Source organism: Arachis hypogaea, chromosome 14, assembly GCF_003086295.3.
Source record: "Arachis hypogaea cultivar Tifrunner chromosome 14, arahy.Tifrunner.gnm2.J5K5, whole genome shotgun sequence".
Lineage (NCBI taxonomy): Eukaryota > Viridiplantae > Streptophyta > Magnoliopsida > Fabales > Fabaceae > Arachis > Arachis hypogaea.
The window spans coordinates 93,847,245-93,865,181 of record NC_092049.1 but is presented as its reverse complement, the minus strand read 5'-3'; the positions used below and the strand labels follow the sequence as shown (position 1 = coordinate 93,865,181).

The window sequence follows — 17,937 nt, the reverse complement described above, 5'->3', positions numbered from 1 at the left end:
TTTACAGATCTACTCTGGATTTCAGCTTCTGACCTCGCCTCTTTCAGTTCCTTTTCCTGCTCAGATACCTCAGATCGAAAGATGGCTATCTCCTTCTCGGCATCTCTAATGTACGTAGCAGAGTGAAGTAACATTCTCTAAACCCGAGGAATAATTTCTTCTAGAGGGAGTTTAGCCAAACCCGACTTTGTCTTTTCAGAAAAAAAATATTCATCGACAAACTCGGGAGCCTGAAACTCTTTTTTTAAAATACAACCAAAGGAAGTCGGAGAAGGAATTTCAGCTACCGGCTTGGTGGGAGAAGGAAGAGGTGAGACATCTTCAACATAGTGAACCTCGGGGCCAGCTCCCGAAGTAACTTTTAATGGAGGGGGCATATTAGTTAATGTAGTAGAGGAAGAAACCCGATCACCACTACCTGGGTTCGGAGCAACGTTAGCTTCAGAAGCCAACCTCCTCTTCATTACTATAATAATCTCCAAGCCACCAGCCATATCAACTATAAAGAAATAAAAGCAAGTTCATCAGATCCACAGGTATTAAAGGTCGTTAGAATAGTAAAGGTAAAAAACACACAACAAAGCACTTACCAATAGCATTCCGAGCAGCATGCTCGTCGGCAAACAGTCTAAAGAGAGATAGGGTTTTCACCCCAAAGTTCCAAAAGCATTTGGATACTTGCAAACTCGGAAGTGTTGACACCTTGCAATTGAATATTGGGAAACGACACATGAAAATTCCAATATAAGTTAAACTTCTTTCATCTTCTAAAGTCATGAAAAAAGGTGTGGTCCCCTCTACCCTCTCGATCTTAAAAAACTTCTCTCCAAAACCATGATAAGAATCCTCAAGAAGGGTAAAGATCCTCCTATTCAAGATACCTTAGAAAGAGATAAATCTGCGACCCTGGGAGCTAAAAGGCATAGTTAACGTAAAAAAATAGAAAAAGACCCTATAAGAAGCGGTCAACCTTAAGAACGAACACAACAACTCGAAGCCCCAGATGGTAGGCCAAGTGTTGCGGTGTAGCTGTGAAGGCGCACAATCAGTATAGCCTAGAATATCTCGTTGGAAGTCAGAAAATGGAAGGTGAACTCTAAGACGTGTAAACAACGTCTCATACATCCATAGCCATTTAAGTCGGGATCCCGCGTGATGATTAAAGTGACAAAGACGATCATCTAGGGGGAATAGAAAGCACGTATAAATTCCTTTCATCAAAATTAAAAATGACCCCAGCCACTCGTAGAGCTTTGAGCTCGTCCTTGGTGATAGTACAAGGAGTGGATCTCACTTCCTCGAAAATTCATGAATACGGGTCCACACGTTGACCTGCACGGTGCGGAGGATGTGGAGCTGGCCTAGAGGATGACGTCCCAACACGCTCTTGAGAGGCAACCACCTTTTTCCTCGGCATCTCGGAATACCTACAGGGGCACCACCACCATTATGTCATGGAGAGAAAATTTCTTTTTCTTTCCTATAGAAAAGGGAGTCTCTATCCTAAAACCACCATAAAATCCACAAACAAGAACTCTGTGAATTATCCATGCCTCGAGAAAAAAAACAAGCAACAAAGAATACCAAACAATGAAGCAAAAACAAACGTTCTAAGAATGATTACATGCATTTTCACAAAACATATAGCAACGAAGCGAACAAGAAGAATGAAGGAAACAAAATTTACCTAACAAAAATAACAACCACAAGAAGGAGGAAGGAAGTCTCGGGCGCCCAAAAAAAACCCTCGGCAACTGAAGAAGAGGCTTTCTCTTTCAGAAGATGAAAAGTGTTCTTCAGAAACAAGCGTAAAATAAGAAGCGAAGCAAAGGGAAGTGAAACTCACTCTTATTATTAAAGGGTTAATATTTCATTAATTAATTGATCGATGGAAAGAGAGAAAGAAGTATAGGTGACGGTTTGAAAATCCAAGGGAGAACAAAATGGTTTAAAAAACTGAACAGCTTCCTTTCAAAAAGAGTTTTGGCGCTCAAAAAGCCTAAAAAAAAATCCAAAAAACAAAAAATGGGCCTGGTCCCTAAAATTTGGACATACGTTAACGTACATACATTTTCCTGCAAGCTTAAGAATATAGTATATAGCAATTAAACTGCGGTCATTACTAACTAGCTAGTCACATTTTCAAACATCACATTATATCAAGGTACCACTACTACTCTTGTTTCCGACAATCCTCTTCCAAAAGAAATGTTCCCTCCAAACTTTCTCCATTTGCTCAATTGGCACATTCTTTGTCTCAGGTAACAAGAAATACACAAAAGCAGTCATCAGAACCACCCAACCGCCAAAGAAGAAGAAAGTTCCAGCCTTGAAATGGCACAACATACTCAGAAAAGTTTGAGCAACGATAAACGTGAACAGAAAGTTAACCGCAACATTGATACTCTGCGCCGCCGAGCGAATTTCGAGCGGGAAAATCTCGCTGGGAACCAACCATCCCAGCGGACCCCATGACCAGCCAAACCCGGCAACATATATGCATATCAAAAGCAGAACTAGATAAGCATATTCCTTTGTTATTTCGCCATGGTCGCCGAGCTCGGCCGCCATAATGCTTCCAATTATTACTTGTGAGAAGAACATTTGGATTCCTCCAACTATGAACAATGTCCTTCTTCCCACCTTGTCAACCAACAGCATTGATATGAAGGTTGAAGTGGTGCCTACTAGCCCCGTCACCACCGCGGACAAGAGTGAAGCGCTTTCGCCCAATCCAATAGTCAGAAACAAGATTGGAGCATAGAACGAAATGACATTGATTCCTGTGAATTGTTGGAAGAAGGGTATGGCAACTGCCATAACTAGCTGAGGCCTATACTTTGCTTCTAGTATGTTCTTGAATGGATGCTTGATGGAATTCGAAACGTTGCTTGCTTCGATGAGGTCTTGGAGTTCTGTTTCGACGTTCAAGGTGCCTCGGATTTTTCGCAGCATTTGTTTAGCTTTTTCATGGTCATTGCTATGCTGCATTATGCTGTTGGGTGTTTCTGGCATGAAAATAGCCCCAATAGTGAGCATTGAAGCTGGAACTGCCGCCATCGCTAGAGAGATTCGCCAGCCCCAACCGCCTTTGATCTTTTCTGTGCCGTAGTTGATCAGATTGGCTGAGAGAACACCGATTCCGACACATAGTTGGAAGCCATTGTTGAATGCTCCTCTGTATCTTGGTGGTGCCATTTCAGAGAGATATAATGGGACTGACTGCAAAGTGCAAAACAATCAAAACAAAATATTGGAAAAATAAGCAATGTATGTGCATTATGCTCATCTAATGATAGTTATGCTTTGAATTGTTGTTGCAGACTTGCAGCTGTGCTTAATTGTTATCGTTATTAAGCATCTTAGATGTGACACGTCTTATAACACATGGCATAGCATTCTATTTTATTTCGTTGCTTTCTTTAGTTCTCCATAGTCCATAGTAATACTAATAGCCTCTTAAAAGCTCTTTCTTTTTTTTTTCTTTTTTCCAAAAAAAGGTATTGTTCTAAGTACGAGATTAAAAATTGAAAATCTGTCCAGTTAATCACGAATTGGTCTAGTTAACTGAGAAGCAATCACTGAATCGATCCGGTTCAAGATAAAAATTGGTCAACAATGAATTGATGAAAAAAAATTCAAAAAACCAATTAAACTATCAATTAATTAATTAAACCGATTCGATTTTTTAATATTAATTCAAAATAATAAAATATAAAAGAATTATTTTTTAAAATAATTTATATATTTTATGAATAAATATATTATTTTATTATATCTGAATTAACTTTGATTAAATTTTGGTTGAACTTTTAAATTTTTTAATTTTTAATATTACTAGTTCGATTACTGATTTAATTTTTAAAATCATGATAAAAGGCGAGTGATATTAGTATATCTGTAAAAATAAGACTAAAATATTTAAGAAGGATTCAAACTCGCGGTAAAGTTAATAAGAAATAAGCATTAATTCGGAAAAAGAAAAAAAAAAGTGAAAAATAATAAAGTTAAGATCCATTTTTTTTAATTTGAATTTAAACTTTCTACAACACTTGTTTAAATAAACTAATAGACTAACCAACTCAAGTTGGTTTGTTAAGATCCACTATTATTGTGAGTTTAAGGTGAATTACTCTTAAATTTGATCCCCATGCAGTATTGTCTCCCTTAGTTGAAAGAATAAAGTTACCTGATTTGCAAAGCCAACTCCAACTCCGAGAAGAACTCGACCAATGATTAGCATGTAAATGTTGAGGGAAGCACCACCAAGAGCAGCACCCATGAGGAATGCAGCACCACCTACAAGAATTGATGATCTTCTACCAAAGGCTCTGGTGACCGATGAGGCAAAGAAGGTTGATATGAGACCAGCAATGTAGAGTGATGAGGTGAATGTTGTAAGAAGCTGGCTATCAAATTTGCAGTAGTTGCTGATGTGGGTGTCTTCTTTCATCTTCGTGTATACATGTGGGAAGAATTTCTCCAAGAATGATGCCATTGATGTTACCCCTCCTGCATTGTACGGACTCGGTTTCAGTTTTATTACATAATGACTGATTATGATTTTTTGGTCTCAGTTATGAATTCAAATAAAGTAAAGAAAGGATTTTCCTAATAATTTTCATTTTTTTTTGGTAAATTCCTATCAATTTTCTAGACGATGCAGGCTTTTTAACTTGGTATTTGGACTTTGGACTTAAAGCCTTGGAGGCACATTTTTTGTTTTGGGCTTGGAGTTAGATTGAAAATTTTAAACAAAAAGACCTTGGTTTAGTAGTCATTATTTATGTTTTTTAATTAGTTCACTCAAGTTCAAAAACTTGACCGATGCCAAATGAATGGAGCTCCTAATATTTTGTTTGTGGCTATAATATGAATGAATTTGTAATACTTAAAATTGGAGACTATCTAATCCATTTGATAAAACAAAATATTGTGGATGAAATTTGGTATATCAAATTTATATATTCTCCTTAACCAAAAATTTTTTTTTCTCTCTCTAATGTAAACAAAGTGTTGAATATTTAGTTTCTATTTGAATCAAAAATGTTATTTGTATATTAAAATTAGTCATTAAAATCAATCATCATATATTTATGTATAAATACATATATTATTTAACTTATTTTTATTATATATTTTATATTTCAACATATATTTTATATTAGTGGCTGATTTTAATGTACACGTAACATGATTACATTTCAATATATAAAGTACTAAAATGTTGGTTAAAGTGTCTCATATTGAATAGATTATAAGTAAAAAATAATTAACATAATAATTATATTATTAAAAATTAATCACTATATTAGCATATATTATTAAATTTTTTATTTCATAATAAAAATTAAACAGACATGTGTTTTATTTAAAAAAATCAATAAATAAGCAAATCCTTCCATAATATTATTACAGAAAATTATGAATTATATTACAACTTACAAATTCATTACAAGAGACAACTATCAGTCTATTAAAGTAGACCTCAACTGAATTTTCAATTTATTAGTTGCACATAGAAATTCCCTTTTTTTTGTCAAAATCTCTCAAATCGGCCAACATAACAGTTTCGTTTCCTCTTTTATATTTCCATTACTGGAGGTCGTAAAAGTACGTACTATACTAAAATTAAGTATGAATGTTATATAAAATTGAAGTTCAGTTGAGTAATACAAACCTGAAATTCCAATATCATAACCGAAGATAATGCCTCCAGTGGCAGCCACCATACAAGACATAATCACAAAAGAAGTAATCCTGCCGCCGTATTCTCTTCCACTGCTCGCCGCTGTCAGTATCCCCACCGCCATAGTTAATAGCGCGCAATAATGATTTCAATTCGCTCCTCTATTCATCAATAATATGGCGCAAATATATAATAGTTATATGGGTCTATTATATACATATATATACATATATACTATATTGTTTCGACAAAATGTATTTGATGTAGTTTACTTGCATAGCTGAACCACATAGTGCAGCCTTTCTTGACTGTACAATAATAATAATAGTAGTAAATAATATAATAATAAGATTAAATATAGCGAACCAATTTTTATTAGTTAGTTAATATTAATCAATTTTGGAATTTAGATAGGTACAATTTAGGATTTAAAATTTAAATTTTATAATTTAAAATTTAAAATAAATAAAATAATTTTAAAATAATTAACTGATGTTGATTGAAAAAATAATTATCTAATATTATTCTAATAATAATTATAATAATACACAACACAGTCAACACTTTGGCTGATTTCTATCGTCAACTAATGATGCTACAAGGTCACTTTCGTTATTTAGGGTCTACAAAAGCATGTGGGTTGAACGTTGAAGTTGCATTCTGATTTTGTGTCAACTTGAAAAGAGTAGAGAAAAAGAAAAGTAATCGAATTGCATTTCCTAGCGTCTCGGGTGTAGCGGTGTAGAAGATTATAATCGTTAAATATAATTCCTTAATATGATCACGTAACGTTATACTAGCTATATAATAATATTCTAAATATATAATTATTAGATATACTTCTTTTATTTCAAAAGCTCGTAAAGTCAAACTTGTTGCGTTTCAGCTTGTTGCGCAAAAACTCTTAACAACAATGAACTAAGAAATAAATTCCTCAAAACAAAATAATACTTTTATGACGTTCAAAAAATCAGTAGACAGACAAAAATGTCATGTACATACTAAAAATTATTTATCAAGATTGTTGTCCAACTCTCGTCGAGTGACACTTGAGTCAAAATTAGAAAAAAAAAAAAAAAGAAAAAACCTTTAAACATAGAAAATTTAGATAACTTGAGAGCAACTTTCTTTATATCCTCAACATTAGAAAAATATATTCATAAACTAATACGTTCTTTAAATATTTGTGATAGAAAGAATTTAAGTATTATTTAAAAATTATTAATTTATATTTATAGAATATTTAATTTAATTTATTATATTTTAATTTTATTTATTTAGTTATATAAAACCTGAATAAATAATAAATAATTAATTAATAAATTAAAAGTGAATAAAAAAGGCTACGAAAATTTAAAATTTAAAATTTGGAAAATTACCAATAAAAATTTAATTTAGAAAATCAATTGGAGTGCAAAAATAAAAATAATTGTGGAAAAACGTGTACCAGCATTATAATTAACTGTACAGGCTTAAATCTGTCCGATACTGCGTATGAGAAAAATAAAACTGTGAAAATAACTAGAAAAATATTTAGAATAAAAACCTGAACACTTATCTTAAAGATTTTGGCTTTAGGTGGGGCAAATGGGCGAAAGGACAAAAATGTCTCTCGTCCACTTAATACAAAACGTGACTCACCCTCTTACTTACAAAATTTCAATCATATTCCATTGAGAGTGAAAGAGAGCAACGAAGAAGAGGAGAGAGAAGAGAACCAAGCCCTTAACACTATTCACACTCAACGTTAATCTCACTTTTCTCTCAAATTGGAGCTCCAATCAAAGATCTGTTTGTAGCCACACGATCACCTCATCATTCTCTTCGATTCTATATAACTTTTGCGGTGAGTACTCGCAAGAACTCTTATCCATTTTTGATTTTTCCTTTGTTTTCGCGTTTTGGTATATATGGGGTTGAAGTTTGTGATTTTGATGCTTTAGGAGAGGCTCAGTCTCAACTTCTAGTAGGTTTTGACCCAAGATTACGTGGTATAAGGTAAGAAAACTCTTTTCCGTTGATTTTTTTTAATTATATGCGAAAATCTAGCTTAAAATGTGTAATATTGGTGTAATTAGATTGAGTAGAGTTGCTTGATTGATCATTTGGTGCGAAATTAGGTATATCACTTGATTGGAGGAGGATTGGCTAAGGCTTGATTCCATTGATTGAGGTTTGGGTTTAATTGGAGAGAAAATTCAAGGAATTTGAAACCGCCGTCAATGAAGGTACAGATTTTAGTTTCAGGTAAACATTATATAACGTTATATGAAAATCTAGGTTAGACGACTTTAGGATAGTATTAAAATGGTATGATTGGTGTTGTGATGATATTGGTTTAGTGTGAATGCTTATCACGGATAATTGATGATTGTGAGTGAAATTATGGTCAGAGGCCTTAATCAAATGAATTATGTGTTTTGGTATGTTTTGAGGTTGAGCGATATATGTTGGATTGTGTTGAATGATAGTTAATTATATGGATTTGATTAGTGAAAGGCTATTGAATGAAAATTGGGTCGGAGATCGTAATTGGATAAGTTTTGGTAAGTTTGTTGGTATTGATATATTGAATTGTGTTGTGGTATGATGTTGTGCTTGGAATTGATGTAAATTGGAGGTGGGTGACTTGATAGAGCGTAAATGATGGGTGAGATTTGGTTTATCATGGTGATAAAAGAGGTGGAATTGAGAAATGGTGAATTTGAGTTATGCAGAAAATTTAGATAAAAAGTGATTTTTAGCTAACTTTGATGGGTCAGAACTTAGCGCTTGGAGTTCGGATTTGAGTGAAACTTGTCTTGAATTAAAATTGGTGATGAGTACTTTAAAACCGCCTAAGGATGGAGAAAAAAAATGAATTTTTTAGCAAAAATTATAGAGGTTTAAAAATTAGTGTCAAAAATTAGAAATTTCATATTTTGCAGCATACCAGAGTTTTTGCTAGTGTGCGTGCACACGGGGTGTGTGTGCGCACAAGCTTCGGGGAGGTCTCTGGTCTATGTGTGTGCACATGTCCTGTGTTTTGTAAAATGTATTTTTTTACTGTTTAACCTTCCTAACAAACTTTTAACCCCTTGTAACTTCCATATCACATCCGATAACTAATTTTTAAGCTTTGAAAAGAATATGGGTAAATCTAATGAATTGAATTGATTAATTTTCATATAAAGACTTGATTAACCGAAAGAAAATATTATGGGAATGGTGGTTTTTCTTGCCCACGGTAAGAATGGTGGTTTAGTCCCACTCACAAGATAATAACATTTACTAATTGATGAGCGAATGGGGTTATTATACAATATAACTTTTGAAATGAAATGAGTTGGCAATTATGGCTGAATGTGATATAAAAATTGAATTGTCAAGGACTGTGGTATTATTCTGCTTGCATTTTGATGAGACACCTGCACCTGGTAAATGCAAGGATGGTGGTATTATCCCACTTGCTTAGTGTTGCGATGAGACACCTGCACCTGATAGATGCAAGGATGTTGGTTTGTCTTGCTTGTTCAGTGTTGCGGTGTAGATGTGGAAATAGTAGTTTTGTCCCGCCCACATTCTTTTTGTTCGCAAGTGTGGGCGGACACGCAATCCCTGGATTAGTTAGCCTTCAAGAGAAGGTGGACAGGCACTCTCCTGTGAGACTATTTTATATATACATGCATGAGATAATTACCTCTTGGGGATGCACGACAAAAAAGATGATATTCAAGTTAGCTACCGGATGTATTGGTTTTGGCAGTGTAACCGACACGTGAGTTCATGACCAGTAAGACAGACATGCATTATGTGCATTTGTTTGCTATTGTTTGATTGTGCATATTTGTTTTGGTTTGCCTAACTGTATATTTCTGTTTAATTACTAATTGTGATTCTTACCATACATGCTCTCTAATTGTGTTTGTTTTGTATTGATTATTATTTGTGATTGACATTACTGAACTAAATACTGAACTGAGCAATTGAATGTTGGGAGTAAAGATGATGATATATTGAGATATTGATACTAGAGGTAGTTACGGAGTTGAGAGTTAGCGACCTAACCCTGATGGAATTAATTAAAACCTAGGCTGGAATTTTTGTGATATTAGAGATTTATGATTGCCTAGTGGGTTTATTCTATTTATACAGTCTTTATTTGGAACTATTACCCTCCTAAGAACCTTTGGGTTCTTATCCGTCGTGGGTTTTCTGTTTTTCATATGCAGAGCATGATACCCCTCGATTAGTGTGTAGGATTCTATTGGCAAAGTGAAGAAGACTCTTTTGAAGTTATTTTGATTTACTTAGCACTTTCTCCACTTTGAAAACCTTATTGTATATTTCCTCTTAAAGGTTCTTATTTGGAGAAACAGGATTTCTATTTTGTATACTTTCTGATTTTTGTAATATTCTAGCTGCCTTTTCTTCGTGGGTCGAGACTAATAACTTTATGTATCCTATTCCAGAACTTATGTATATTTATATATCTATTTTGTTCTTATATTTGACATTTCTTACGTTCACGTTTCATGTGTGTATAATGGTTGTCGATTTTGTTTATCTTTCCTTCATAGGCTCCTAGTTATATCATTATTCTTCATCTTTAGGTACCATAATACGTCACCACCTCTGATTTACGACTATCCGTAAGGCTTTGTGTGGTAGGGTGTTATAAGTTACTAGATTAGACTTTATGTTTCTGGGCTTAAGGTTTTCTTTAGTTTAACTTAGTAAGAGATTATAAATACCTCATAAACTATTGTAGCCATCATAAAGTGATTAGAGGAGTATCAAAGCACTTTTTGGTTTCGAGATAAAACCATAGTGTGGGCAAATGAGGTCGAGTAAGTCACTTTCTTATTGCATCGGAAAATTTCGTAGAAGGTTGAATGATTCTTTTCGATTCAATTTCCAAATTATGGTGTGAACAAGTTAGGTTGAGTGAATCCCTTTCTTATTGCATTAAGAAATTGGATAAAAAAATATAGTGTCTTTTTATATTCAATTTTAATCTATCCTTTTTTATTTTCTATTTCAATTTATCTTTTGTTTTTCAATGTCAATAATTGTCCTTTTGTTTATCACTTTTTCTGTATCAATTGAGTAGTTCATGATGAATTTTATTAGAAAGACGACATCAACATGCACCTCTGTGTTCTAGTGATATTTATCATACACTACTAAAAAAAGCAAAATAGCGGTAGATTTTTCTTGCAAATTTTTTTACCAGAATTCGTTGTGAATTTTGCTACAAAATTATCATTTATGGAAAAGTTGTAAAATGTTTGCTGCAAATTTTAAAATTCACATCAAATTTCATGACTTATTCTTGCACAATAAGACAAAAAATATTGCTTTTGAATATTTGCTGTGTAAACATAAGCAAGTAAATAACCACAGCTAAATCCTTAGGAAATTTGGCAATATGTTTAGACCATGTTATATTCACAGCTAATTCTGCAGCAACAAAATTTGTGGATTTAATTGTGAATTTATGTTGCGAATTTAGCTGCAAATTTTATTGTGAGCAAGTTGTTACAAATTTAGCTTCCGGCTTCGCCACTCTGATAGCTCGGGTATTACAACAATCCTTATAATATTTAATACTAAAATATGAGCCTGTTTAAACTGTAATACCGCTCCAAAATACTTTTGTTAGGTAACGTACATCCATACATACCATACAACTTACAAAACTCACAAAGAGTACAAACATATGTATATATATTAAATAATTTTACAAGCATTAACTAATACAATTCATATCCCTCTTACAGAACTCGCAAAGTTAAAGGCAAGGGAAAATATAAATACTAAAACAATACAGAAATAACGTCTATCAGAAAAGAAATAAGCTCTTTCGAACTTCGTCGTCCGTAACTTGAAAAAGAAAAGACCTGCAGGGAAGTGAGAACATCTTCCTCGAAAGGTTCTCACTATAGGGTTGCATAATTACTATAATAGGATATGCGAGATAAGATCATTACAGTGATTAATAACCACCTTATGCATCTTTTCAAAAGCAAATGTTTACTATAAAAGAAAAATCTGAAATCTTTTCTGAAAGAGGAACTGTTCATTTCTAAAAAAAAATTCAAAAATCCTTTCAAAACGATTATCTATGTTGAACCAAATTAGCTTTTCATACTTTTCCAAACCAAAAACATCAACCAGACATGGCTTTCGGCCCACCTCATAATTAACCACGGCTCTAGGCCCAAACAACCCAAACAACAACCAATCACCACAGTCCAACAGAGTCTCAGTCGCAAACACAAATAGGAAAGTTCAAGCACAAACAAACAATTACTGCAAGTAGAATAATTAGCAGTTAATCACAAGTAATCACAAAGGCAAACTGAAGAACGAAGCTCTCGCGCGATCTAGAATTTTCACAAATAAATTCGCGTTGTAAGTATAGCTTCTAGACCGACAAGAATTCCTTTCTTACAAAAGTTTGGTTGTCACAAGTAATAAAACCCAATAAAAATAAATAACTGAAGTATTTAAACCTCGGGTCGTCTTCTCAAGGAGTTGCAGGGCAATATGATTTATTATTTGTTATGGAAAAAGTGTATTTTTGGGTTTTTAATGTATAAGATAAAAAGCAAGAATAGTAAATGGCAAGAAAGTAAACTGTAGGAATTAATTTAAATAAACAAAACTCTTGGCAAGGTATAAGAACTAGACATCCTATCCTAGTTATCCTTATCAGGTGTGAAGAGAATTGGGTTCTGCTCCCACTTTTAAATTAACCTTTGCTAAACAAAGGAAAGTCAAGTGGACAAATTAATTTGATCCTCAGGTCCTAGTCAACTCCTATGGAGAGACTAGAGTTATTGGAGTGCAAATTAACTAGCAAAGAATTCCAATTTCATTCAACAGCTGAGTTTGATAACTCAAGTGTTGCTAAGTACTTAACCAAAGCCAAAAGGGGAAAATAAATCTAAATTGAATTGAAATCATTCATAACATAAATAAAGCAAAGCAATCTTAATTCTGAAACACCTCAAAATATATTAATTAAGAGAATCATAACATGAATGGTTCATAAGCCAAATCTGAAAGATAAATATCAATTAAAGTAATGAAGTAAATAAAACTAGAAAGTAAATTAAAGGAACATTGAACCTGTGATTGTAGAAGCAATCCTAAAAATAAGAGAAATCCTAATCCTAATCCTAAGAGAGAGGAGAGAATCTCTCTCTCTAAAAACTACATCTAAAACCTAATATTATGAATTATGAATGTTGTATTACTCTTCTCTCTTGATTCCTCTATTCTCTGGCTTATAATCTGTGTTTCTGGCTTGGATTTGGGTCGAAAAGGGTCCAGAAATCACTGGGGGCATTTTCTGCAGATTCTTGTATATGGCGTCTGTCACGCGTTCGCTTGGGTCACGCGTTCGCGTCATCTGGGAGTTTTCCTTGTCACGCATATGCGTCGGTCACGTGTACGCGTCAATTGCGTTCTGCTCAAGGCACGCGTCCGCGTCATCTACGCATTCGTGTCACTACTTTTTTGCGCTAGGCATGCGTTCGCATCGTCCATGCGTTCGTGTCGCTGCCCTTTTCTTCAAAACTCCATTTTTTTGTGCTTTTTCTTCCATTTTTGTATGTTTCCTTTTTGTCCTTTGAGCCATTCTTGCCCTATGAGATCTGAAAATACTTAACACACAAATCACAACATCGAATGGTAATAAAGGATAATTAAAATTAATATTTTTAAAACATAAGAAACATGTTTTTCACATATATCATAAAATAAGGAAGGAAAGTAAAACCATGCAATTTACATGAATAAGTGGGTGAAGAATTGAATAAATCACTTAAATTGAGTACAAATTATATCATAAAATATGGGTTTATCAACCTCCCCGCACTTAAACAATTGCATGTCCTCATGCTAAATCCAAGAGAAAGGGTAAAGTTAGAATGGTAGAATTTCATGCAATGCAATCTATTCTAAATGCAAACTACCTACATGAATCTTGCAATTTTAATTATCACCCACCTATATATATATATAGAGCTTACATGTGGTTAATTTGTTTCATATTTTCAAGGAATTATATATGTATAGCCAAACCTAGATCATGTTAAAGCACTGTCACAATTGAGTTGGGTTAAAATATTTCATAATCTTGCAAGACAATTAAATAATTAAACAGAGATATATGGTGATGAGCTATTGAACCCTCACTGGATTTTGTGTTTATTCTCTAGTCACTCAGTGTTTGGGGTTAATCACTCTATTATTTTCTATTCTTGCTTTCTAAAACTTTGTTATTCATCTAACCAATCAACAAATATTGAATACAGACATACAAAGATCATGAGGTCTTTTAAAGGTTGTAATAGGGCCAAGGTAAGGGTAAGGGTATATATATAAGGCCAAGTGAGCTATAAGTTGAATCCTTAATTAGTCTAAGGTCTCACCTAACATATACATATTCTATATAATTTATAACTTCCTTGGGGTTCTCAATTTTTCTCTTTCTTAATACATACTCATGTACCAATTTCAATTTTGATTCTTATCTCATGTGCATTGATTTCTTTACTAAACTTATCATTTGGGTAATTTTGTCTCCTTATTTACTTATTTAACTAAAAAGAATTTTTTTTTGAAATATAAACAGAACATATATCAATGCACATGGTATTTTAAATTTGTTTTACATGAGCATGCTCCCAAAATCCTTATTGAATTAATCCTTTCCTATCAACCCATGTTCCCATGTTTTTCCACACTTAGTGGATACACAATCTCTATCTTAAGCTAACCAAGGATTCAACTTGGAATTTTTAATTTGTTTTTCTGCTTAAGGCTAGTAATGTGGTTATAGAACAAGAGGGGATTAAAAGCTCAAGGGGGCTAACAAGGGTGATGTAAAAGGTAAGCTTATTTGGGATAAGTGAGAAAAAATTTAAATAATGGCCTCAATCATCTCTTGGTATGTATCTATATTCTATATTGGACATATAGATTAAAATAAAGTAAAGATTTCCAGAATAAAAAAGAAGGGCGAACACACAAAAATAAAATAATTATGGTTAAATAATGTAACCATACAAATAAGCTCAAAAACTCACAGGCTGTGTGTTCTCTGGCTCAAAAACCATATATCAGTTATGTATGTCATGCAAGTAGAAATCAAGAGTTCCCATTATTCTCAATGTGAATCTTAGGGTGGCCCTTAAAATCTTAGAGTTCTTCCTTGAAAAATGTTGTGTAAATTAACCAATCATTTATTGCTATATATACAGTGTGTGGATTGTTGTGATTCTGTTATACTAAAGTTTTTAGTTTACTCTTTTTATTTTCAATTAATCCAAGTTATCGTATGCTAAAAGGGTAAACTAAACTAATTAATCCATATATTCTATATCACAACTTAATAACTAAAATTACAACTAGACTAAACTAAATATCTGAGATAAGTATATGAACTAAAGTGCAAAATACAAAAATACTGTAAAAATACAGAAAAATGTGCAAGTACTGAAAGACAAGATAAGATAAAAATAAAAATAAAGATAAAAATACAGAAAAATAAACAAAATAGGATAAAAAGAGTGTCTAAAGAGTGGTTCACCAAAATAAAGTACGCCAGAGATGGCGACCTCCCCACACTTAAATAATAGCATCGTCCTCGATGCTCACTCAGGCTGGGTGTGAGAAGTGTCATCTCTGGAAGGATGGGCTACCGGTGACTCTGTGGTAGGCGGAGGATCTGCAGTCTTGGTAAGTGTAGGAGGAGCTGCCTGCTGACGCGGAGGCTCTGTCTGTAGAGGAATCTCCGGATCTGAGGCCTGGATCTGGTGGGGCTCCTCATGGTGTGGTGAAGAAGGGGGGGTGGTGTCGGCGGCGGTCCAGCGGCTGGGATGGCGTTGCGGCGGCAGGTCTGGGTGGCTGGGAGAGGTGGTGGTTGGGGAGGGGGGGTTTGGAGAAGAGAAGTTGCAGAGGGGGGTGGGGGGTTTTCGCGTGAATGGGTAGGGTTTCGCAGGAATGGGGGTTAGTGTTTTTGAATCCACGCGAACACGTGGAGCACGCGATCGCGTGATTTGGGCGAAAAGGGTGTTGACGCGAACGCGTCATTGACGCGATCGCGTGAATTGGGTAAAAGGTAAGGGACGCGTACGCGTGAAACACGTGAACGCGTCGCTGAAAATTGTGCTAAACGCACAGTTTCAGGGTCATTTTGGCGCAACTCTCTATTTCCAAAAGGGTCCATAAAATCCACGCGACGCGTACGCGTCGCTCACGCTTTCGCGTGGGATGTGGGTAGTGCGAGTGACGCGTTCGCGTCAGGGACGCGAACGCGTGGGCCGATTTGTGCTAAACGCACACCAGCCGCACGATTCCAGCGCAACTTTCTGGGCATCGGATCTTTACACCGATTTCCATTCGACGCCCACGCGTGGCCTGCGCGCTCGCGTGGGGTGATTTTTTTATGCAATTGTGCAGTATGCAATATGCAATGCTGATGTAGATGCTATGAATAATTCCAGGTTCAATGAAAATAAAATAGAATAAAAATAAGCAAAACGAAATAAAATTGAGAAAGGAACGATCATACCATGGTGGGTTGTCTCCCACCTATCACTTTTAGTTAAAGTCCTTAAGTTGGACATTTGGGGAGTCCTATGTTATGGTGGCTTGTGCTTGAATTCATCCAAAAATCTCCACCACTGTTTGGAATGCCAATAGCCTCCAGGGTCCCAAACTAGGCATGTACAGCCTTTGAGTAAATTCAAACAAGCTCTTAGGTTCCCGGAATGTTGAATATCAGAATAGATTCCAGGATCCCAAACCTTGCTCTTATATCCGCCTTTGTCTTGATTTATATTTTTCCAGCCGGGCGGTTTGGAAGTTGCATTCTCACCAAGATGGCCAAACATTCTCCGAGACCCATTCAATCGAACTCGAAACCAATCCTTACACTTCAGATTGAAGCGTGGAACCTTATTGAATCTTGCATACCAGCCTTGAGCACGAACCATTTCCTTTTTACTCTTAAAGCCGCAAAGAGCTCTAAGCTGACCATCTGTTTCAAGTAAACCATATTCAAGTGGAAAAGTAAAGATAAAAGCTAAGGATTTTACCCACTTGAAGTTTGTATTGGGCGGTAATGGCCTTGGAATAGGTGTTTCCAATGGTTTTGCAAGCTCTATTCCCTTGTATTCTTCTGTGAATTCTTCCATTTCTTTGCAGTTTTCTTCAGCTGTAACCATATCTTGATCGAAGTCTTCGGTATCTTCCTCATCACTCAAATTATAATTTGGAGGTTGCGAAAAGTCTACCTCCGCATCATCTTCGTATTCACTTGGGGAAGATTCTTCCATCTCAAAGAATTCACTTGCGAATGCAAGTTCATTACTAGGAGAACTTGACTCGTGATCTTCATTATCAAAGAAACTTGGTTGTTGAGTTATTCCGTCCAGTTCTTCATAAGATTCCTGCTTTGGAGGTTGTGCACTATCCTCCTTAGCATCAATTGTAAATTTCTTGACGGAATCCTCCACAATTCTGGATTCCCATGGAGGTTCAGCATCTCCTAAGTCTTCAACCAATTCTTCTTCTTCTATAATTTCAGCTTCCTCCACTTGTTCCAGTACAAAGTCATGCTCCGTGTTGTCCAGTAGGGTCTCTAGTATCTCATTCATGCTGCGTTCTTCATTAGATTGCCCACATGAAGCCATGGGGGTTCCTTGAGTGTCCGAACATCGGGGAGATAGTCTATTTATTGCTTGATTCAATTGGTGAAGTGTGGCGTGAAATTTTTCAAATATTTCCTTGAGTTGCTCCCTAGATTCTTGGAGAGATGGATATGGATGTGGTGCATAGGGAAGTGGTGGTTTTGGGAGTAATTGGGTTGGAATTGGGGTGGATAAGGGTTAGGGTCATATGGAGGTGAATGGTGGCAGTTGGCTTGTGAGTGTGGTGGTTCAAAGCTGTGTTGAGGAGGTGGTTCATAGGCGTATGATGGGGCTTGTCGGTAATTACAAGGGGGTCCACCATAACTAATGTTCTGACATGCATTGTTGAATGGTCGTCGTCCATGATAGTTTGGAAGGTGTTGTTGCCTAAAGGGTTGATCAGATCCTCGTGGTTCCGTCCATCTCTGATTGTTTTGACCTTGATGCATGTTCCTGTTATAGCTTCCATTCCTTTCAACATTATTAGAACCAAACTCAAAGCGATAGGGGTGAGAATTCATAGTAAATAATAAAAATTAAAAGTGAAAATAAAAAGAAATA

General features: G+C 35.1%; 1 protein-coding gene across 2 annotated transcripts; it reads right to left on the bottom strand.

Annotated features, from left to right (window-relative positions):
* Positions 1 to 1,947: 1,947 nt before the first annotated feature.
* On the bottom strand, positions 1,948 to 6,015 carry LOC112743513 (hexose carrier protein HEX6-like). Of its 2 annotated transcripts, none has more exons than XM_025792748.2 (3): positions 5,681 to 6,015; positions 4,190 to 4,512; positions 1,948 to 3,222 (listed from the first exon to the last, which is right to left on the bottom strand). In XM_025792748.2, exons 1-3 carry the CDS (start codon positions 5,811 to 5,813, stop codon positions 2,155 to 2,157), a joined length of 1,524 nt encoding a protein of 507 aa, XP_025648533.1. In that variant the 5' UTR covers positions 5,814 to 6,015; the 3' UTR covers positions 1,948 to 2,154. The 2 variants fall into 2 exon arrangements, with proteins under 2 accessions (XP_025648533.1, XP_025648536.1); XM_025792751.3 differs by having other exon boundaries at positions 4,190 to 4,453; positions 5,681 to 5,870.
* Positions 6,016 to 17,937: the final 11,922 nt, after the last annotated feature.